Below are 17,702 nucleotides of genomic sequence, written 5' to 3' on the forward strand. Positions count from 1 at the left end.
CAAATATGTTGCGGTAATTGGCCCCACTGCTTCCACCACTTGGTTTCTGGTGAGAAGAACCATTGGAAGCTCCATTAGAGGATCCTCTCATATAGCTTTAAAGCTATGTTTGGATATTGTCTCTAAGATAGAAAGATGGAGTTAGTAGATACCAAAATTTGTTTGGTTGTAGAGTCAAAGAAAAATGTCTCTGCCTTTATTTTTGTCTTCCTATTTCTGTCTTTCTATCTATTTATTCTGTATCAAAGGCAGAATCTGAATGCGAATTAAGAGATAGTCTGGTTAAAACTTATAATTATCTTCATGCCGAAGCCAAACCAATTTGGCTTGTTGATCTCAAAATATTGGAAGCATTTGAGGGAATGAGGAGCCAGTGTGACTCAGTGAAGTATGGCCAGTGATCAATATGTTACTTTTTTTTTTTTGGCGTATTTTGCCTGGGTGGCATCTCTGCTGAATGTACTGTATAACCATTTGTTATACGGACTAACTAGACATAGAATTATATTTCTTTTTTAAAAATTGTACTACAACTTTAGTTTCAAGCAAGCTAGAAACTGCAGCCAAGGCTTGGACCCAGTGGCAGAATCTGCTGCCTCACAAGGAAGTTATAGAACCCATATTAGTAGTGGTGTGTATGTTTGTGTTGTGTAAAAGAACAAAAAAAAAAGCAAGCTAGAAACTATTGTAAGATCACTTTATTACATAATGAAAAAGAAATATTTGCAATCAATCTCTTCTTTCTTATTATCAACGTGTGATGTTTTCGGTTGAAAAATTTAAAAGCAACTTGCAGGGGGCAAATTGCTTCTGCCCTTTTCAATTTTCTTTTCGTAAAAAAATTTCTTTCGGGGAAAACTAATTAAAAGTGATATTCGGATGAATAACGAAACAGACATAAAATAAAAAGAAAATAAGAGAAGCATTTGAAGTCAAATAGAAATTGTTGATGCAAACGATATGGAAAAGAGGATGACAAGTTTGGCGTCCACGACGTGGTATGCACAACTGGGCCAACATGACCGTGTAATTAATCAACACAATTCAAAGTTCTGCATATAATTAAATTGACATTTCATAAATAACGCTATCTAATACTATTATGAATAATTAATTATATTACAATAAAATTATTTAACAAGAAAAGCATAGATATTGGATATGTAAATTTGCAATAATATGATTTTTCAGGTATTGTGATATCTCATTTTGAAACTTCAAGCTTGCACTTCTATTTTCCCTTACCTTCAACTTTCTTCACTTCCAATTTCAACCTATAGCCAACCTTCTTCAGCTCTTACTTTCAGAGTTTCAGTTTTTCAACCTGAACCCAACCTTCTTCAACACTCACTTTATTATTTATTTATTTAATTACTTTTTGTCAATAAGTTACTTTAATTGAAAATCAAAGGCAGCCCAGATGCAATAAGAACATGACAAATTGACAATAATTGTTAAGATTCTTACTATTACTGATTAGAAAGAAGTGACCAAGAGAGACACCATTAAGTGTCATTTACATTAATGGGAGACAAACTGCCCCAAAATCAACTGAAAAAGAATTGTTTCCAGAATAATAAACAAGAAGCTAATAAATAATAATTAACTACAAAGAACTTTCCTGATCAAACTCTCTGGGCCTATAGCTATCAAAATTGGAGATGTTACCAACCTGTACAAATATACATGGCAACAGAAAATAAGTAGAACTATTAATCAGTGAATCTTCTGATTCCTCTCCAATGCAACGCAGATACGTCTCAGACAAGTCCCAGCACTCAAGGGCAATGCAGAAACTGTAAATATCCATATAACATAAATAAGAAATAAGAAACAACTTAATTCTTGTAGCCAACTACCAACGAGCCCAATAACAAAATCGACATACTGAATTTTAGGACACCAAACAAACTATTCAATGCAAGTACGGGCTACCTAGCAAACATACAACCATAATGCATTCAAATATCTAGAATGATATCAAGTCTATGCAAAAGCTCAAAAAAGAATAATGAGCAAATAGAGTGTAGTCTTTCTTTATTTACTCAAGAACTGAGAATGTAAACCAGTGACATGAATACTTTGCAATACAAACCTGATATAAAATCATCAACATATTCAGCATCAATCTTTCCATGAGCCATTGCACCAACCTCAATAACAGAAGCACGCAAGTTAGTCAATGACCTCAACAAAATCTCACAAGTTTGTTTTGGTGGCCAGGATACTGATACTAAGACTGAGAGTCTGAGACTAAGACAAGAGACCGGACACAAAATTGTATTTGGTTGCAGAGACATGGAAATAGATACTGAAATTTGTGTATTTTGTGTACCTTGAAAATTGAGAACACTGAAGACAACTTGGGGACACAATATTTACCTCATTGCTCCCACCGGAGCACCACCGCCGACTGCCAGACCTTTGCCGTCAGCAACCTCTTTTTGGCAAGGATCCAATGGCCGACTAATTTTCTGGCGGTGGTCCAGCTAGGAGTAATCATGTCCACCTAAAATATTTTGTCTTGTCCTCAACTATTGCCAAACAAGTTAGACACAAATTTGTGTCCATGTCTCTGTCTTTGTCCCTATCATTAAATGTATACAAAGGCATTAAGCATACCACAAACACAAGGTTCTCATCTTGATTAGCAGCAGCGAGGTAGTCGTTTATTTGAACAGCCTTAGGTGAACTGACAGAAAGCCCTAAACACAAGAAAAGCTATACATAAGAATTTTTATAACATGGATGAAAATATCAGTGGTTTATAGAAGGAAACTCACCAATCTTACGAGAATTAACGGGTAGGTGTTGAGTTACAGGATTTTCAATTAGGCGCAAAAGTTTTCCACGTTTACCCTTTGACTTGATGCTGAACTTTTGCAGTAGCTCAGCTATAATTATAATTAAAGATTCATAAAAATAAGAATAAATTAGGTACATGACCTTAATGGTGAACCATAATAATGAAAGACGAATGGAATAACAGATTTATCTGAAATAAAACTCACCCATCATGTTGCAAAAGCTTCCAAGAGTCTTTGGTATCTGGGTGTTTGGTTCAACTCGGATTAGTATTCCTTCATCAGTCCTAATGAACACACCACGCAACCTACCAGCCATGCAAAGCCGACTACCCATAATTTGAAGAAGAGCCTAATGATAATATGAATAAAAGAAAGTTAAATAAAAAATGAAAAAAAAATGAAACAATGTCTGCTTGATAAAAAGGGAAGTAAAAAGAAAATAAAAAACCCTCTTAAATTAGATAAAAATAAATTCAAATCAAAATGAAAGGGGAGAAAAAAAGTATATACCCATAGCACAAAGGAACAATATTTACAATTACCCAACAGATCAACACTCAAAGCAAGGTTTTACAATTACCCAACAGAGAGAGAAAAGAGGATGAACACGGGTGGTTCTACTAACCTCATGCACAATATCAGGCCTATAATCATAAGGGTTCTTGTTTTTCCTTCGAAGGAAATTGGCATGCTCATCTGGATTTAAAATCTGGTACCTCTGAAAGAGTTCATGAAAAGAAAAATGAATTTAGATATAGCATGAAAATTACAAAGTATTTAGTTTCATATTTATCACAAAGCAGTTTCATTCTTATCACTACTAAGAAAAATGGGAGAAAAATTAAGGAACAAAGAAAGAGGCACGAGAATCTTTCTATTAAAAGCGCAAATCAACTTTCAACTTTACATATTATAAAAATATAATAAAAAGAATACCTTTCCAACATAAGCAGCAACCAGCGAGGCTTTCTCAAGAACAAAATAGACTCCACCTTTTGAGTCCGGGTAGCAAGGAGATACAGGAATTCCTGCAAGCCCCACCATTGTAGTAGCATGTTCTTTGGGCCCCATTGATTCATCACATTTGCTAAGCTTTGTCTGTAACAAAGCAAAATGTACTTCAAACTATCTGTTATTCCTTGGGATGTAAAAGCATAAACTAAGGCATGGAGCATACCACAGCAAGACTGAAAATAGCAGGTGCAAATGTAACGCGTAAAATACTCGCAAATTTATAATACCCTCAAAACTTGAAAGTATATTTAAGGGTAAACCACCATTTTGGCACACGAAAGATTCTGTTAAGATCTTTCAGGAGACACGAGTGCCTTTCTTTCTGGCGGCACCATATTAAATTGGCAGCTTACCCTATATTTGATGAACAGAGAAAGAAAAGACATTCTGCAAATGGAAAATAACTTCAGGCTTCAGCTATGACAGGCCATCCTAATCCATCTGGTCAACATGTCAAGTATATGGGCTGGGCGGCTGGGCCAACTTTGTAGTCAGTTTCATAGTGTCTGGGCTAGCTGTTTTAGGACAGCCACATGCCTATACAGCCTAGGCCTTTTTAATTCTTTCTTTTGAATATGATTTACATAAGTACTACTTAGCTTCAAATATTCAAACTGAGTCCGAACATCAATAACATAATGTCACAATAACACAATATAAACCAAATTATATAACTTAAACACAAACTGAACTAAACATCACATACAAATGCAAATGAAGGTTGGAATTGTGAGGGTGAAAATAACCTTTTTCGTAAGACCCCCCTTGAGAGAAGGGTTGCCAAGGATCTCATTACCATGATTCTCTGGCTCTTCCTCCTCCCAACATTGGATTTGGGTTTGTTTTTCATCCCTCTTATGCTTCAGTTTACTGTCTGCACGAGGAGTGACCATCCCTATAATAAGTCATTAACATCAACCAATTCAGAATTGTCTTTCCAGCACCAAACAATGCACATGCCTATTTTTTATTGAAAGAAGAAGAGCTTATTATGATAGCTCAAGATTTAAACCAATAAATTAAAGACAAAGCACATTGACTTATAAAATGTGCCTAAAATATAGTCAAGCTTATGCCCAAATATCAACATGACAATACATGCTTTTTCTTCGATGGCATGTCTTTTGGACTCTAAACGTCCAAATTTGGATAGAGCCCAGTGAACATCAAGTCATCAAATCATGCTACAAATGGCAACAGAAAAGGCAATAACACACCATCATATCAAAAATAAAAGGTCTCAAGAAAGAGACATTACATAAGAAAAAGGGTGAATTATACTTACCTTCCTCCAGGCTTACTAGCATTATATTTAATCCCTTATAGCGTTTAACCTAACACTTACCATGTAACACTCACAACTGGTGAGAGCATTAGTACCCTTCTCAAACTGTGAATAACTAGAAATATACATATAAGCCTCCATATTGTTACCCTCACTTAACTAAAATGGAATATTCACTTAAAACAAAATAAAATTAGACAACTAATCATGGCTAATTTTTTTTAATATGAGGTTGAGATGTGAGCTATACTGAGTTATGGAGTATTGGGGAGATATACACGGTTGTGACGGCGTTCAATTTTTTGTTTTAGTGGGAAGAAATCGGACCGTCCGATTTCATTGCAGAGAGAGAGAAGGACACAAATCGGACCCAGGGTTTTCTGAAATCGGACCCAGGATTTTCTGCCAGACCAGGGTTTTCAATACCTCCAATCGGACGGTCCGATTTCTCTTGGACAGCCATCATACGCCAGTGAATCACCATACACCCCCATAACCCAGACACCATTCCTTTCATCATATTAAAAATAAAAAGTTCAACTAATCATCTGAAAGTACAAAAGTAACATATCTAAGATTGTAAGTACAAAAAAGTTCCCAAAAAGTTTATATACAATCTAATCCAATTAGCTCTTTAGTCACATAAAGCTACATTTCAACCTAACTCTTAATTAACCATTTACGAGACTAACATAAGCTTAATGCTAATCATAAATTAGCTAACAAGAATCACCAGTCTAGTTTTTTGAACTTTAGACGTGCATATTTAACTAAGTCACCCCTAAATCCTCTCAAACTAATCCACAATTCTAACAACCAAGGCTATTTCAACCCAAGTTACTCTTAAGTAAATCAGTATTGAGAGGGTTTAGCTCCTATTCCACATTCTTATATCTAACCACAATGCAGTGCCCAATCGCATTAAAACACGTTCGATTTCTCAAAACCACAATCAAAATCACGAATTACTCAAAGTCACATAGCCTAGGATTTGACGGAATAGCACCTCAGTTTGAGTTAGTGATACGCAGCTGAGACAAGGCGGCAGCAACAACGTCAACAACGGCAATGGCAGAATCAGCGGGCTCCCTCTTCTCTCTTCTTCTTCTCCCACACGCACACGTGCTCTCTCCCCTCGTTCTTTATTTATTTTGCTAACTTAGGGCTTTTTGGGTGAGCAAGAAAAGATATTTTTTGAGTTATAAAAAAAAATTTTTATCTATTAATTATGTTTGGGTATAACAATATAAAAGTACTTTTTTGTTTATTTATTACATGAAAAACATCTTTTTTTTAAAGGAAAAAAGATCTTTTAAAAAAATATGTAAATTACAGGTTCTCACAAAAAATCTTTTTTTATTTTACTAGTGCTTTTATTTTTACTACTATAAATTTGTCAAACACGTTAAAAAATAAAAAAGATCCTTTTTTAATTTTTCATTAAAAAAAAGATTTTTTTTTTTACAAAATAATAGTGCCCAAACATGCACTTAGTGAAAAACAATTGGAAATTATATATAGAGATTAGGGCAAAGAGCAATTTGGTCATTACCACAGGGGTGAATCTCTAGTACTTCAGGATAACAATGGAATAATACATTGTTTGCTTATCCTAAACACTCTTTGCAACCATAAAAACGAGTGAGATTAAAGGGTCCGAGCAAAATTTAGTATTACAACATTGAATCCCTTTTCCATTATGAGAAATTCCCATGGATCCTTTCCATGCCATTTTTCTGTTGAGCAGGATCATCTTTTAGAGGCAAGTTCAGAGCATACTTTTATGGCACTGGATCGAGGAAGAAGGAAATAACACTAGCTAAGTTTTGAGAGAGAGAGAAGGAGTATTTAGAACATTTTGTAAAATAGGAAAAGTGGATATATTACAATATTCATTCCAATCTTATTATAACTGGGGTGAGCACCTCCTTTTATAGAGGTCTCTAGATAGAAATAATATCTCACGAAATCTAGACAAACCTATCATACAATGCCAACTGGAGGATAAGGATAAATCTTATCTCTTTCTAGCTTTGGAAATTTTTGCAGGTCAAACCACTTGGCTCAGGGTGCTGGGAAGCTATCTCCCAGATAAAGATGTTCTATTTGGCTTTGATGCATTCTTCCGAACTCATGGATTGCATATCAAACCCACTGGCCTAACTTACAAAGGGCAGTTTTTGCTTTTTGCGGAGATGCAAAGCATTTTTTAAATCCAAGAAGCTCCAGAAGAATATAGAGAGATCCAACAACTACTTATTAGTGTCTGTTGTGACAGTCATGACCTATTCAATCACCCTGCACCTTTGTGAAAGAATCCAGAATTCTATGTTCGCCTCCCTTTCAAAAAGAATGAAGATATCAACCCAACAAAGGCCACGCATTCAGGAACGAACCCTGAAGATTTAAAGTTGGCAAGAGCTGAATGCGTAGCCCTTCTTGTTCAAGGACTTATTGAACCGACCAATTCTAACTGGGCATGTCAAGCATTCTATGTTGAAAAAAGGGCTGAACAAAACAGAGGAAAAAAGAGGCTTGTTATTGATTATAAGCCACTTAATGTCTTCTTACAAGATGACAAGTTTCCTTTACCAAAAATCTCAATTACCACACAAAGGTTAAATGGAGCAAAGATATTCAGTAAGTTTGATCTAAAGGCTGGTTTTTGGCAAATTGGGCTCCACACTGAGGATATATACAAAACAGTATTTTGTATTCCTGAAACCCAATATCAATGGACAGTAATGCAGTTTGGACTCAAAGTAGTCCCTTCCCTCTTCCAGAAGGCCATGACCAAAATCTTTGAGCCCATATTACACTCCACACTTATTTACATTGACGATATATTACTATTCTCGAAAGACAATGAAGCCCACAAAGCACTTCTGGCCCAATTCACTCAAATCATCAAAGATCAAGGAATCATGCTATCAGCAAAAAAGAGCTCTATTGCAAAAACAAGAATCGAATTTCTTGGGATGATTTTTGAAGATGGATTTTTTCAACCAGGAGAACATATTGCCAAAGGACTAATCAACTTCCCTGATGAGAACATGATAGTCAAATAAGTCCAGCAATTATTGGGAATCGTCAACTACATCAGAGACTTTATTCCAGATGTGACTAAACACACCAGCCAGCTGTCAAAGCTCTTGAAAAAGAAGCCCCCCACCATGGGACCAGAGCAAACCACAGCTGTCAAAATCCTGAAGAAGATAGCACAGGACCCCCTCCTTTAAAGATTCCTAGCATAGAAAAAAGAATATTGCAGACAGATGCTAGTGATGAATTCTAGGGAGCTGTGCTACTCGAAGAGATTGATGGGGCAAGACACTACTGTGCGCATGCTAGCGGAAAGTTCAAAGAATCCGAAAGACATTACCATGCCACTTACAAAGAGATTCTTGCTATCAAAAGAGGGATAGAAAAATTCAATTTCCACCTCAGTTCTTATCATTTCACTGTGGAAATGGATAACACCTCTTTCCCATCGATGCTGAAGATCAAGAAAAAGAACTTGCCAGATTCTCAACTCTTGCGATGGAAAGACTGGTTCTCCCGCTATAAATTCGAGGTGAAACACATAAAAGGCCACCAAAACACACTTGCTGATTTCCTATCTAGGCCAACCAAAGAACCACCTCCTAAACCAATAGAACCAATCCCAAAACCAATCCACTACATCTGCACCATGAGTTCTTACAAACCCTCATACACCATTTCATTTTCTGACTGCCCTCTTCACAAAAGATTGGCCCTTTTCCACTCCAAGCAACACCCTAGACAGAGTTCCAGATAGATAGTCTAGCCAGACAAACCTTGTTTTACTGGCTACACCATCTCCTTATCATAACCCAAATCCATCCAAACCTAAGGTACTTTGACATGGACACCCCCTTTTGCACTGTGCTAATAATCCAGGGACCTATCCCAGAAGAAATGATGTGGTATATCTGGGCTCTTTCTTCTACCAATTTTTGTGTACTATACTTTAAAATTTATTTCTATACTTTAAAAAGACTTGTGCATGTAGTACAAGCTCTTTGAATTATGTGCTAGTAGAGCACTGGAACACGTGTCACACGTTTCATTTTTCATTTTGAGAGTGACTTTTATTATAGTTGGACCAACTTAGTTGCAAAAAATATTTATATATATCATCACCCTAATATTTATATATAATTTATTTAAAATAAAATTATTATATATTTATTAAAAAGATTAATTTACTTAGTATACAAAAAGATTAAGTGATTAATTTACTTAGTATACAAAAAAATTAATGTAGTTAATATTCTATAATATTTTAGTTTACATTAATTTATATATTTTTATATTTTTTTCAAATGGTAACCTCTAAAATATATTTCAACTAAATTAAAAAAAAAGGATAAATTAACTATTATGGAATGGTAAAATTAATTATTTAGAATTTTTTCTAGTATATTTTTTATTATTCATGCATGATGTTTTATAAATTTATTTTATTTTTTGTTTTTAATTTATGCGTAAAGGAGTGTATATATGAATAACAAAACTTTTCGCATGTTGCACAAATTGAGTTGTCAGTATTCTTTTATAGGTAAAGTATATTTTTTGTTTCTGAAATTTATTAAAATTTTTAAAATTATCTCTAAATTTTGTTTTGTTTCAATTTTATCTCTAAAATTTTTTATTTTGTATCAAATATACTCCTGATGTTTAATCTAGTTACAAAAAATAAGTATATAAAATTTAAAATGGTTAATATTAATTTATATGTTTTTAATGGTTTTTCTAAATGAAAATTTTTAGAGCACATTTTAACTAATTTAAAAAATAAATAAATAAATATGTCTTGTTATATAAAGATAAAATCAACTATTCAGATTATTTCTCTTTATACATTAATAGACTATACTTATTTAATATTTGAATTATTTCTTTTAATTTTTGTATTGTTCCAAGTTAATATTTAATATATAAAAAATATATTATCTAATTAATATGCATATGAATATTATATTATAATTTATAAGTGTAACTTGAATAATTGAGGTTAATTTTTAAAGTCCTAAACATATATTATTAAGCAGATTTATAAAAGAAATAAATACTACTATGTATCTTAATATATTGTGTGTCATTTTAAAAGACGTTAATATTTTTGTAGAAAAATAGAAAAATAATTATATTAATTAAAATACAAAAACACATGACAAAAATACTATTTGTATATTAAATATTTTTGACATTCGTATAAAAATATAATTGTTATTAATTAATCGCATATCTAATTTTTTTAATTAACAAAACAAATAATCTGTATATATTAAAAAAATACTGATGTCAAAACAATATTTATTAAAAAGATGTCTAGACTGCAAAAATAAAAAAAAAATTAATCACTTAATATATTTTTTTAAAATATTTATTATTAATAAATTTATAAATATATCTTATTTTTTATTGTAGTATATTCTCTTCTACTGAAATTTTGAATAAAATAAAAGAACATTTAAATTATTGTGTGTCATGATAGCAATTAAGACTGTGTTTCATTTATTTGTTTAATTATTCTATAAAAGAGTGCTATATAAATTCTAAAAATAAAAAGACAAAAGTACTACCTATTAAAGTGATAGTAATATACATCACCATTATCATGCACATAAATCTTAAATAAAAAAGAATAATTATATATAAGATTAAATATTATTTTTTTATTCTATAAGAATGATCATTATTAATAACAAAAAAATAGTAATTATAAAAAAAATAGTGAATTAGTGAAAGAAAAGAATTTTGATATGATCTAATCTTTATATGACTCTCGAATTCTTTGTCTATTTGATAGAATTTACAGAAAAACAAATTCATATACTTGAATTACATAAAAGAGTAATTATATACTCAAATATAAGGATGTCCAAGAGGTGAATGAAAAGAACCACCATACTTTTGTGAGAGAAAAAGTATTGGATTTTAGTCTAAGAAGTATCCAACAAGCCCTCTAGTTGCCACTTGCTGAGCACACTTTGACTTGCTATAGTGAGAGGGTGAGTCAAAACCAAAAGTTGGATCAAGTATGTGTTGAGATTTGCCTCCCAGAAGTTCAGTGGAGGTTGGGTTCGGATAGTAGACCGAACTAAATGAAGAGCAGCGACCTCATTGCTCTGGCTACGGGATGGATGGACTTTATCTATAGGTCTATTATGCCCACTAACAACCAGTCGGAATGCACGATAGACAGAGCCATACTAATTTACTATATCATGGGCAGAAAGTATGTGGGTGTGCAAGAAATAGTTGCATACTGGTGCACGAAATTATAAATCACACTTTTCACAACTCGTACCACTAACCAGCAAGTGCACTGGGTCGTCCAAATAATACCTTACGTGAGTAAGGGTCGATCCCACGGAGATTGTCGGCTTGAAGCAAGCTATGGTTATTTTGTAACTCTTAGTCAGGAAATTAGTAATAAAAATGATTGGGTTTATGAAGAGTAAATAACATAAAATAAGTACTTGTTATGCAGTAATGGAGAATAGATTGAGGATTTGGAGATGCTCTGTCTTCCGAATCTCTGCTTTCCTACTGTCTTCTTCTTCACGCACGCAAGGCTCCTTCCATGGCAAGCTGTATGTTGGTGGATCACCGTTGTCAATGGCTACCATCCATCCTCTCAGTGAAAATGGTCCAAATGCGCTGTCACCGCACGGCTAATCATCTGTCGGTTCTCACTCATGTTGGAATAGGATCCATTGATCCTTTTGCGTCTGTCACTACGTCCAGCACTCGTGAGTTTGAAGCTCGTCACAGTCATCCCATCCCAGATCCTACTCGAAATACCACAGATAAGGTTTAGACTTTCTGGATCTCAGTAATGGCCGCCAATAATTCTAGCCTATACCACGAAGACTCTAATCTCACAGATTCGAATGCTCTGTTGTTAGGAGATGCAATCAAACACGTGGACCAGGAATCAAAGAGATACACACTCAATCTAAGGTAGAACGGAAGTGGTTGTCAGGCACGCATTCATAGGTTGAGAATGGTGATGAGTGTCACGGATCATCACATTCATCATGGTTAAGTACGAGCGAGTATCTTAGAACAGAAACAAGCGTGATTGAATAGAAAACAGAAGTAATTGTATTAATCCATCGAAACACAGCAGAGCTCCTCACCCCCAATCTTAGAGTTTAGAGACTCATGTCGTAGAGATACAATGTAAAACGTGAAAATATCATGAGGTACTTAGTAAGTCTCTAAAAGTTGTTTTTATACTAAAATAGTAGCTAGGGTTACAGAAAATAAGTAACTAAGTGCAGATAGTGCAGAAATCTACTTCCGGGGCCCACTTGATATGTGCTTGGGTTGAGCATTGAGCTTTACACGTGTAGAGACTTCTCTTGGAGTTAAACGCCAGGTTGCAGCCTGTTTGTGGCGTTTAACTCTGGTTTGTAGTCCGTTTCTGGCGTTTAACTTCAGAGTAGGGCAGGAAGTTGGTGTTTGAACGCCAGTTTACGTCGTAAAAACTCGGACAAAGTATGGACTATTATATATTGCTGGAAAGCCCTAGATGTCTACTTTCCAACGCAATTGAAAGCGCGCCAATTGGGTTTCTGTAGCTCCATAAAATCCATTTCGATTGCAGGAAGGTCAGAATCCAACAGCATCTACAGTCCTTTTTCAGCCTCTGAATCAGATTTTTGCTCAGGTCCCTCAATTTCAGCCAGAAAATACCTGAAATCACAGAAAAATACAAAAACTCATAGTAAAGTCCAAAAATGTAATTTTTGCATAAAAACTAATAAAAGTATACTAAAAAGTAGCTAAATCCTATTGAAAACTATATGAAAATACCCCCAAAAAGCGTATAAATTATCCGCTCATCACACACCAAATATACAACATAGCATTCAACCCCTCTTCACATGCCAGACTGGGATTCCCACACCTTATTTATCGTCTCTGTGACGCCTCTAAGGCAAAGGTGGAGAATGATTTTTCTATTTCGATTGAAAGACCAATCACCAAGAAAACCATGGAGTATGTGAGAGAGTATCAGAGAGTCCAGAGAAGAGAGCAAGCCGAGGAGGAGACTCAGTAGAACCAGCCTCCCGTACCTCAAGGGCATTACTTTCCACCTCAGGAGTATTGGCAACAGCTCACTTCCTCTCTTGAGCAGATGAGGATGACACAGCATAGTCACGACGTCCTTCTCCATCAGATTGTGACGGAGCAAAAGACTCAGTACCATGAGCTTTTTCAGCTGAGGCCGAATTTTGGACGACTGAGAGGACCATACGGACCATAGCCTAAGGAGAGAGGCACCCACCGTGATGACTGAGGTGGTTTAGTTCCTTTTTCACTTCCTATTTTTCTTCCGTTTCAATTGTTATATTCCTGTTTTCTATTGTTTTGCTTTATCTGTTGCATAATCTCTAGTATTTTCAGTTTCTTAAGTTTTAGTTTAATTTGGTTGTTTGTTTTTAATTTAAAAAGATGTCTCATGTACCGCTCACTGAGTTTGAAAAGAAAAAGAAAAAGAAAAGTGATATATTGCATGAGAAATTAAGTTTAGATCTAAGAGTAGCCTTATTTACTTAGATGTGGTGGTGTTTATCTGTGACTTTGAATGCATGATATGAATAGTACATAATTAAATTGGGATCAAAGGATGTTGATGCATGATGAACAGGAATTTAGAGAACTATGATGAATTCGCTGACATTCCTGAGCTTCAAAGGATAGTGAGATGCCAGAACTAATTTTGGTCACAGTGTTATTAACCCCACATAGAAAAGAGACTGGAGCTTAATGGAAAACCTCAACTCATGTAAATTCACATCTCAGGTCTATATTGTTTTCAGTTTCTTGAGAACAAGTAACAATTCAAATTTGGTGTTGTGATGCGTGAGCATCTTTCTTATCTTTTCTTAGTGAATTTGGAATTAAATTTGTTGAATTAAATCAGGATTTAGGTGTTTTAAGCCACCATGAATACTACTTTGAGTTGTTTGTAATTTGATTGATTTCGGGTAGCATTCGGGCATATCTGGCAGAATTTAGAAAGAAGAAAAGGAACTATTTACATGCAGAAGGTGGCGCCAAACTTGAGGATTCAAATTTGGCACCAAGATCACAAGAAACTCACAATTGGACTCAGCAATAGTGCGCGCCAAACTTGATCCAGCTCAAGTTTGGTGCCAAGATCACAACAAAGCCACAATTGGATGCTGCCATGATGGCTCCAAACACCACATCCCGGCATTTGGCGCCGGAAGCGTGGGAATATGGCAATGTTACAATGGACATGGCGCCAAACTTCAGTCAGCCCAAGTTTGGCGCCAATTTACTGGACGAGAGAGGATCCCACATGAATTACACCAAATCCGAATTATTTAATTTGATTCTTATTTACTTTTTAATTAAGAAAATATATTTTTTAGGTTTTAGAAATCATATCTTACATTTATTAGGATTAGATATAAAAGGAGAAGATATTCTGACTTAATCTTCTTCTTCTCTTCTTCCGCACTTTACACTTTTTTTTTGCTAGGATTTTTTCACACAATGAGCAACTAAATCTCCATTGTTAAGGTTATGAGCTCTGTTTATTTTGATGGATTAATAATTATTGTTTTGTACTTCTGATTAATGCATTGATTTACATTCAAGAATTTGTTCCGTTCTTCATCCTACTGATTAGAGTATATTGGAAAATAACACTTTTCTAACTTGAATTCTTGTTGAATCTTGGAAAAGTTATCTCACCTAAATAACATCTTGAAACTGAATTCTCATAACTCTCTAACTATCTGAACTTAATGCGATACGTGACATATAATCATATCATCTTTGGACTATTAGGGTTTTATGTGATTTATAAACTAGGATTTGAACCTAAACCCTCTAATTAGATCAAGTGACCAAGGAATTGACAATTGATTGAGTTAGAGGATGATTAAATTACCAAGAAATTGAAATATAATCACTTAAAGTTTGCTATGAATTGAATCTTTACATAATCAAAGTTGCTAATAAGAATTGTTAATCCTAAAATCTGAACATCTCCAAACCCTTAACTATTTTCTCATATAATTCTCACAACTAATTTACTGTTTGCTTTCTTAGTTTCTCTAATTACTGTTTAATGCAATTTGAACTCAAAACACTCCTTTTTGTTTGTCTGACTAAGTAAATCACTCAAACATTGTTGTTTAATCCATCAATCCTCGTGGGATCGACCCTCACTCACCTGAAGTATTACTTGGTACAACCTGGTGTACTTGCCGATTAGTTTATGGTTTCGAAATCTGCACCATTAGGCAAGGAGGTGGAAGCTTCTTGGTGTGACATATCTCCCTGTAAATGTCTACAAGAGAAACTCGGAGTGGGTGTAATTATGATACCTTCTAGGTTTTTCCGAGTTATACTCCTTTTTTTCGTAGTTTCTTTCTCCTTTTTCCGAGGTGGGTAAGGTAGGTTGGATATTGGGAGAGGCTCTCGAAGTCAAGAATTCTCTTCTATGTTGATGTATTTTTATGTCTGTTTTTGTACTTCGTACAATGAAGCTGGGTGTTGCTCGAATATGGATTGAGAGAACGACCCCTCTTTAAGGCCATTAACTAATCTCATTATCACTGCTTCAGTAGGTAGGTTTTGAATCTCCAAGCATGCTTTGTTGAATCTTTCCATGTAATCTCGAAGTGTCTCCCCGACTTCTTGTTTAACTCCTAGCAAACTCGGGGCATGTTTTACCTTGTCCTTCTGAATTGATAATCTAGTGAGAAACTTCCTTGCCAGGTCATCAAAACCAGTTACCGACCTAGGGGCTAAATGATCAAACCATTTCATCGTGGCTTTGGTCAGAATTGTCGGGAAGGCTTTGCAACGGGTAGTGTCGGAGGCATAGGCTAGGTACATCCGACTTTTGAAATTGTTAAGTTGGTACCTCGAGTCGGTTGTTCCGTCATAGAGATCTATGTCGGGAGTTTTCAAATTTCTTGGGACCTTGGCTCGCATAATGTCTTCAACAAACGGATCTTCTCCTCCCAAAAGGCTTTCTTTCCGATCTGCTCGATTGCTCCGTTTTCTGAGGTTAGCTTCTAATTATAAGAGCTTTTCTTCCAACTCTTTTTGCCACCGTACCTCCCTTCGCAGTTCTTGTTCATCCTTCCGATGTCGTTTAGCTTCCAGCTCGAGTTGCTCTAATTGTCCACTGTGCCTGTGGACTAAGCCTAGCATCTCTGTTGGATGGGGAAGTTCCTCATTCTCGAGCGGGTGGATCTCTGATTGGATTTTCCAAGGCTGAGGGTTTCTAGATGTTCCTTCTCCGTGAGGAATATGAGTTCTCTCCCGAAGGGGGGGGTATTGCAAATGTGAGGTCATCACGGTGGGCTCTGGTTCTGACTCAGATGTCGTGTGACGTCTTCGTATTGGCCATCCGCCATTATCAATGGTTGAATCTTCGTTCCTCGGCAATGGCACCAATGTTCCGAGGGTTATCTGAAACGTTGATTTGGGCTTGAGCCTGAGGCTCACTCCTTCTGAGGCAGCATCCGACTTGTTTCGGTGCCGATGTGTCGCCATCCGAGTTCCTCGTGAAGAGGAGGAGGAGGGAGTAGTAGCTGCAAGAGACTCCAATGCTTAAGCTAGCAAGGACTTTAGGCAGAGTTTTAGTAGAATAGAATGTGAATATACATGAGGAGTGTCAGTGTATTTATAATAGAGTTAATAACCACATTTTGGAGTAGTCCCTTCATTTTAGGAGTTTGTTAGAATCTATCGTTTAGTGGAGATAGAGATTGTAGGAGAGATTTGTGGAGGCAGTTACTTATTTGGATAAGTGAAACTGCTCCTTGTCGTCGTGTCCGACCTCTTTCCTTTTTGGGTGGGTATTTTGTCCTTGTTGGGCCTAACTTTATATTTTGGGCCAAGGTCTGAACACTAACCATATTGCCCTTACCACTATTATTGTCATAACTCCTTTTGTTGTCTCCAATTTTCACCTGCTATAGTTGTACCTCAAAAGTGAGGAGGTTTCATCGAGTTTAGGATCGGATTAAAGTCTAAAAATTAAACCGATAAATATTTAGGACCAAAACTTAGTTAAGACAATTTCAATTTCACCGAATCCCATATACACTCCTATTCATATAACTTAATATTTGTTCCAACTTCCAACTTCTCTCCCACCAAAAAAAAAAAGGGGGAGGAAGGAGGATATAATTTCAATATTTTACATAATTCAATTAATTTATTCAATTTTTTCTAAATTGCACGATGACCCCTTTCGGATACAAGTTACAAGCACAAAAGACACATTGTGCCCGTAAACAAAAAAACTCCAAATAAGTGTGGCAAACAAGTCAAATTAACAATACTCTTTTTTTTATTTTTTTTATGTCTTATGAATTTTATTAATTATTTTTTTAGTTAATTAGACATCAAATTATAATTTTTATTTTAATTAACTTGATAACAAATTAACAATACTCTTTTTTCCAAATTTTTCTAAAATAAAAAAAATCTTTATGGCACCACACAACTTGCCAAACATGCTTTTAAAATAAAATCCTCCACATGAAGTGATCAAACAAGAT

At 35.1% G+C, this 17,702-nt stretch overlaps 1 protein-coding gene across 1 annotated transcript; it reads right to left on the reverse strand.

The window, feature by feature from the left end:
• Window positions 1–1,471: 1,471 nt before the first annotated feature.
• LOC130954854 (uncharacterized) lies at window positions 1,472–6,330 on the reverse strand. The gene is made up of 9 exons (XM_057881636.1): window positions 6,113–6,330; window positions 4,568–4,716; window positions 3,744–3,905; window positions 3,433–3,525; window positions 3,012–3,156; window positions 2,784–2,894; window positions 2,623–2,705; window positions 2,096–2,153; window positions 1,472–1,796 (listed from the first exon to the last, which is right to left on the reverse strand). Exons 2-9 carry the CDS (start codon window positions 4,712–4,714, stop codon window positions 1,717–1,719), a joined length of 879 nt encoding a protein of 292 aa, XP_057737619.1. The 5' UTR covers window positions 4,715–4,716; window positions 6,113–6,330; the 3' UTR covers window positions 1,472–1,716.
• Window positions 6,331–17,702: the final 11,372 nt, after the last annotated feature.

The sequence above is a fragment of the Arachis stenosperma genome, chromosome 10 (genome assembly GCF_014773155.1).
Source record: "Arachis stenosperma cultivar V10309 chromosome 10, arast.V10309.gnm1.PFL2, whole genome shotgun sequence".
Lineage (NCBI taxonomy): Eukaryota > Viridiplantae > Streptophyta > Magnoliopsida > Fabales > Fabaceae > Arachis > Arachis stenosperma.

What these genes read in the sequence shown, in the direction of transcription:
- LOC130954854 (XM_057881636.1), bottom strand. Translation starts at nt 4,714, where the DNA reads ATGGTCACTCCTCGTGCAGACAGTAAACTGAAGCATAAGAGGGATGAA. An exon ending in TTGCTGCTTATGTTGGAAAG is followed by an intron (nt 3,526 to 3,743) that starts GTATTCTTTTTA and finishes GAACTCTTTCAG; the next exon opens with AGGTACCAGATTTTAAATCC. An exon ending in CGTTAATTCTCGTAAGATTG is followed by an intron (nt 2,706 to 2,783) that starts GTGAGTTTCCTT and finishes TCTTGTGTTTAG; the next exon opens with GGCTTTCTGTCAGTTCACCT.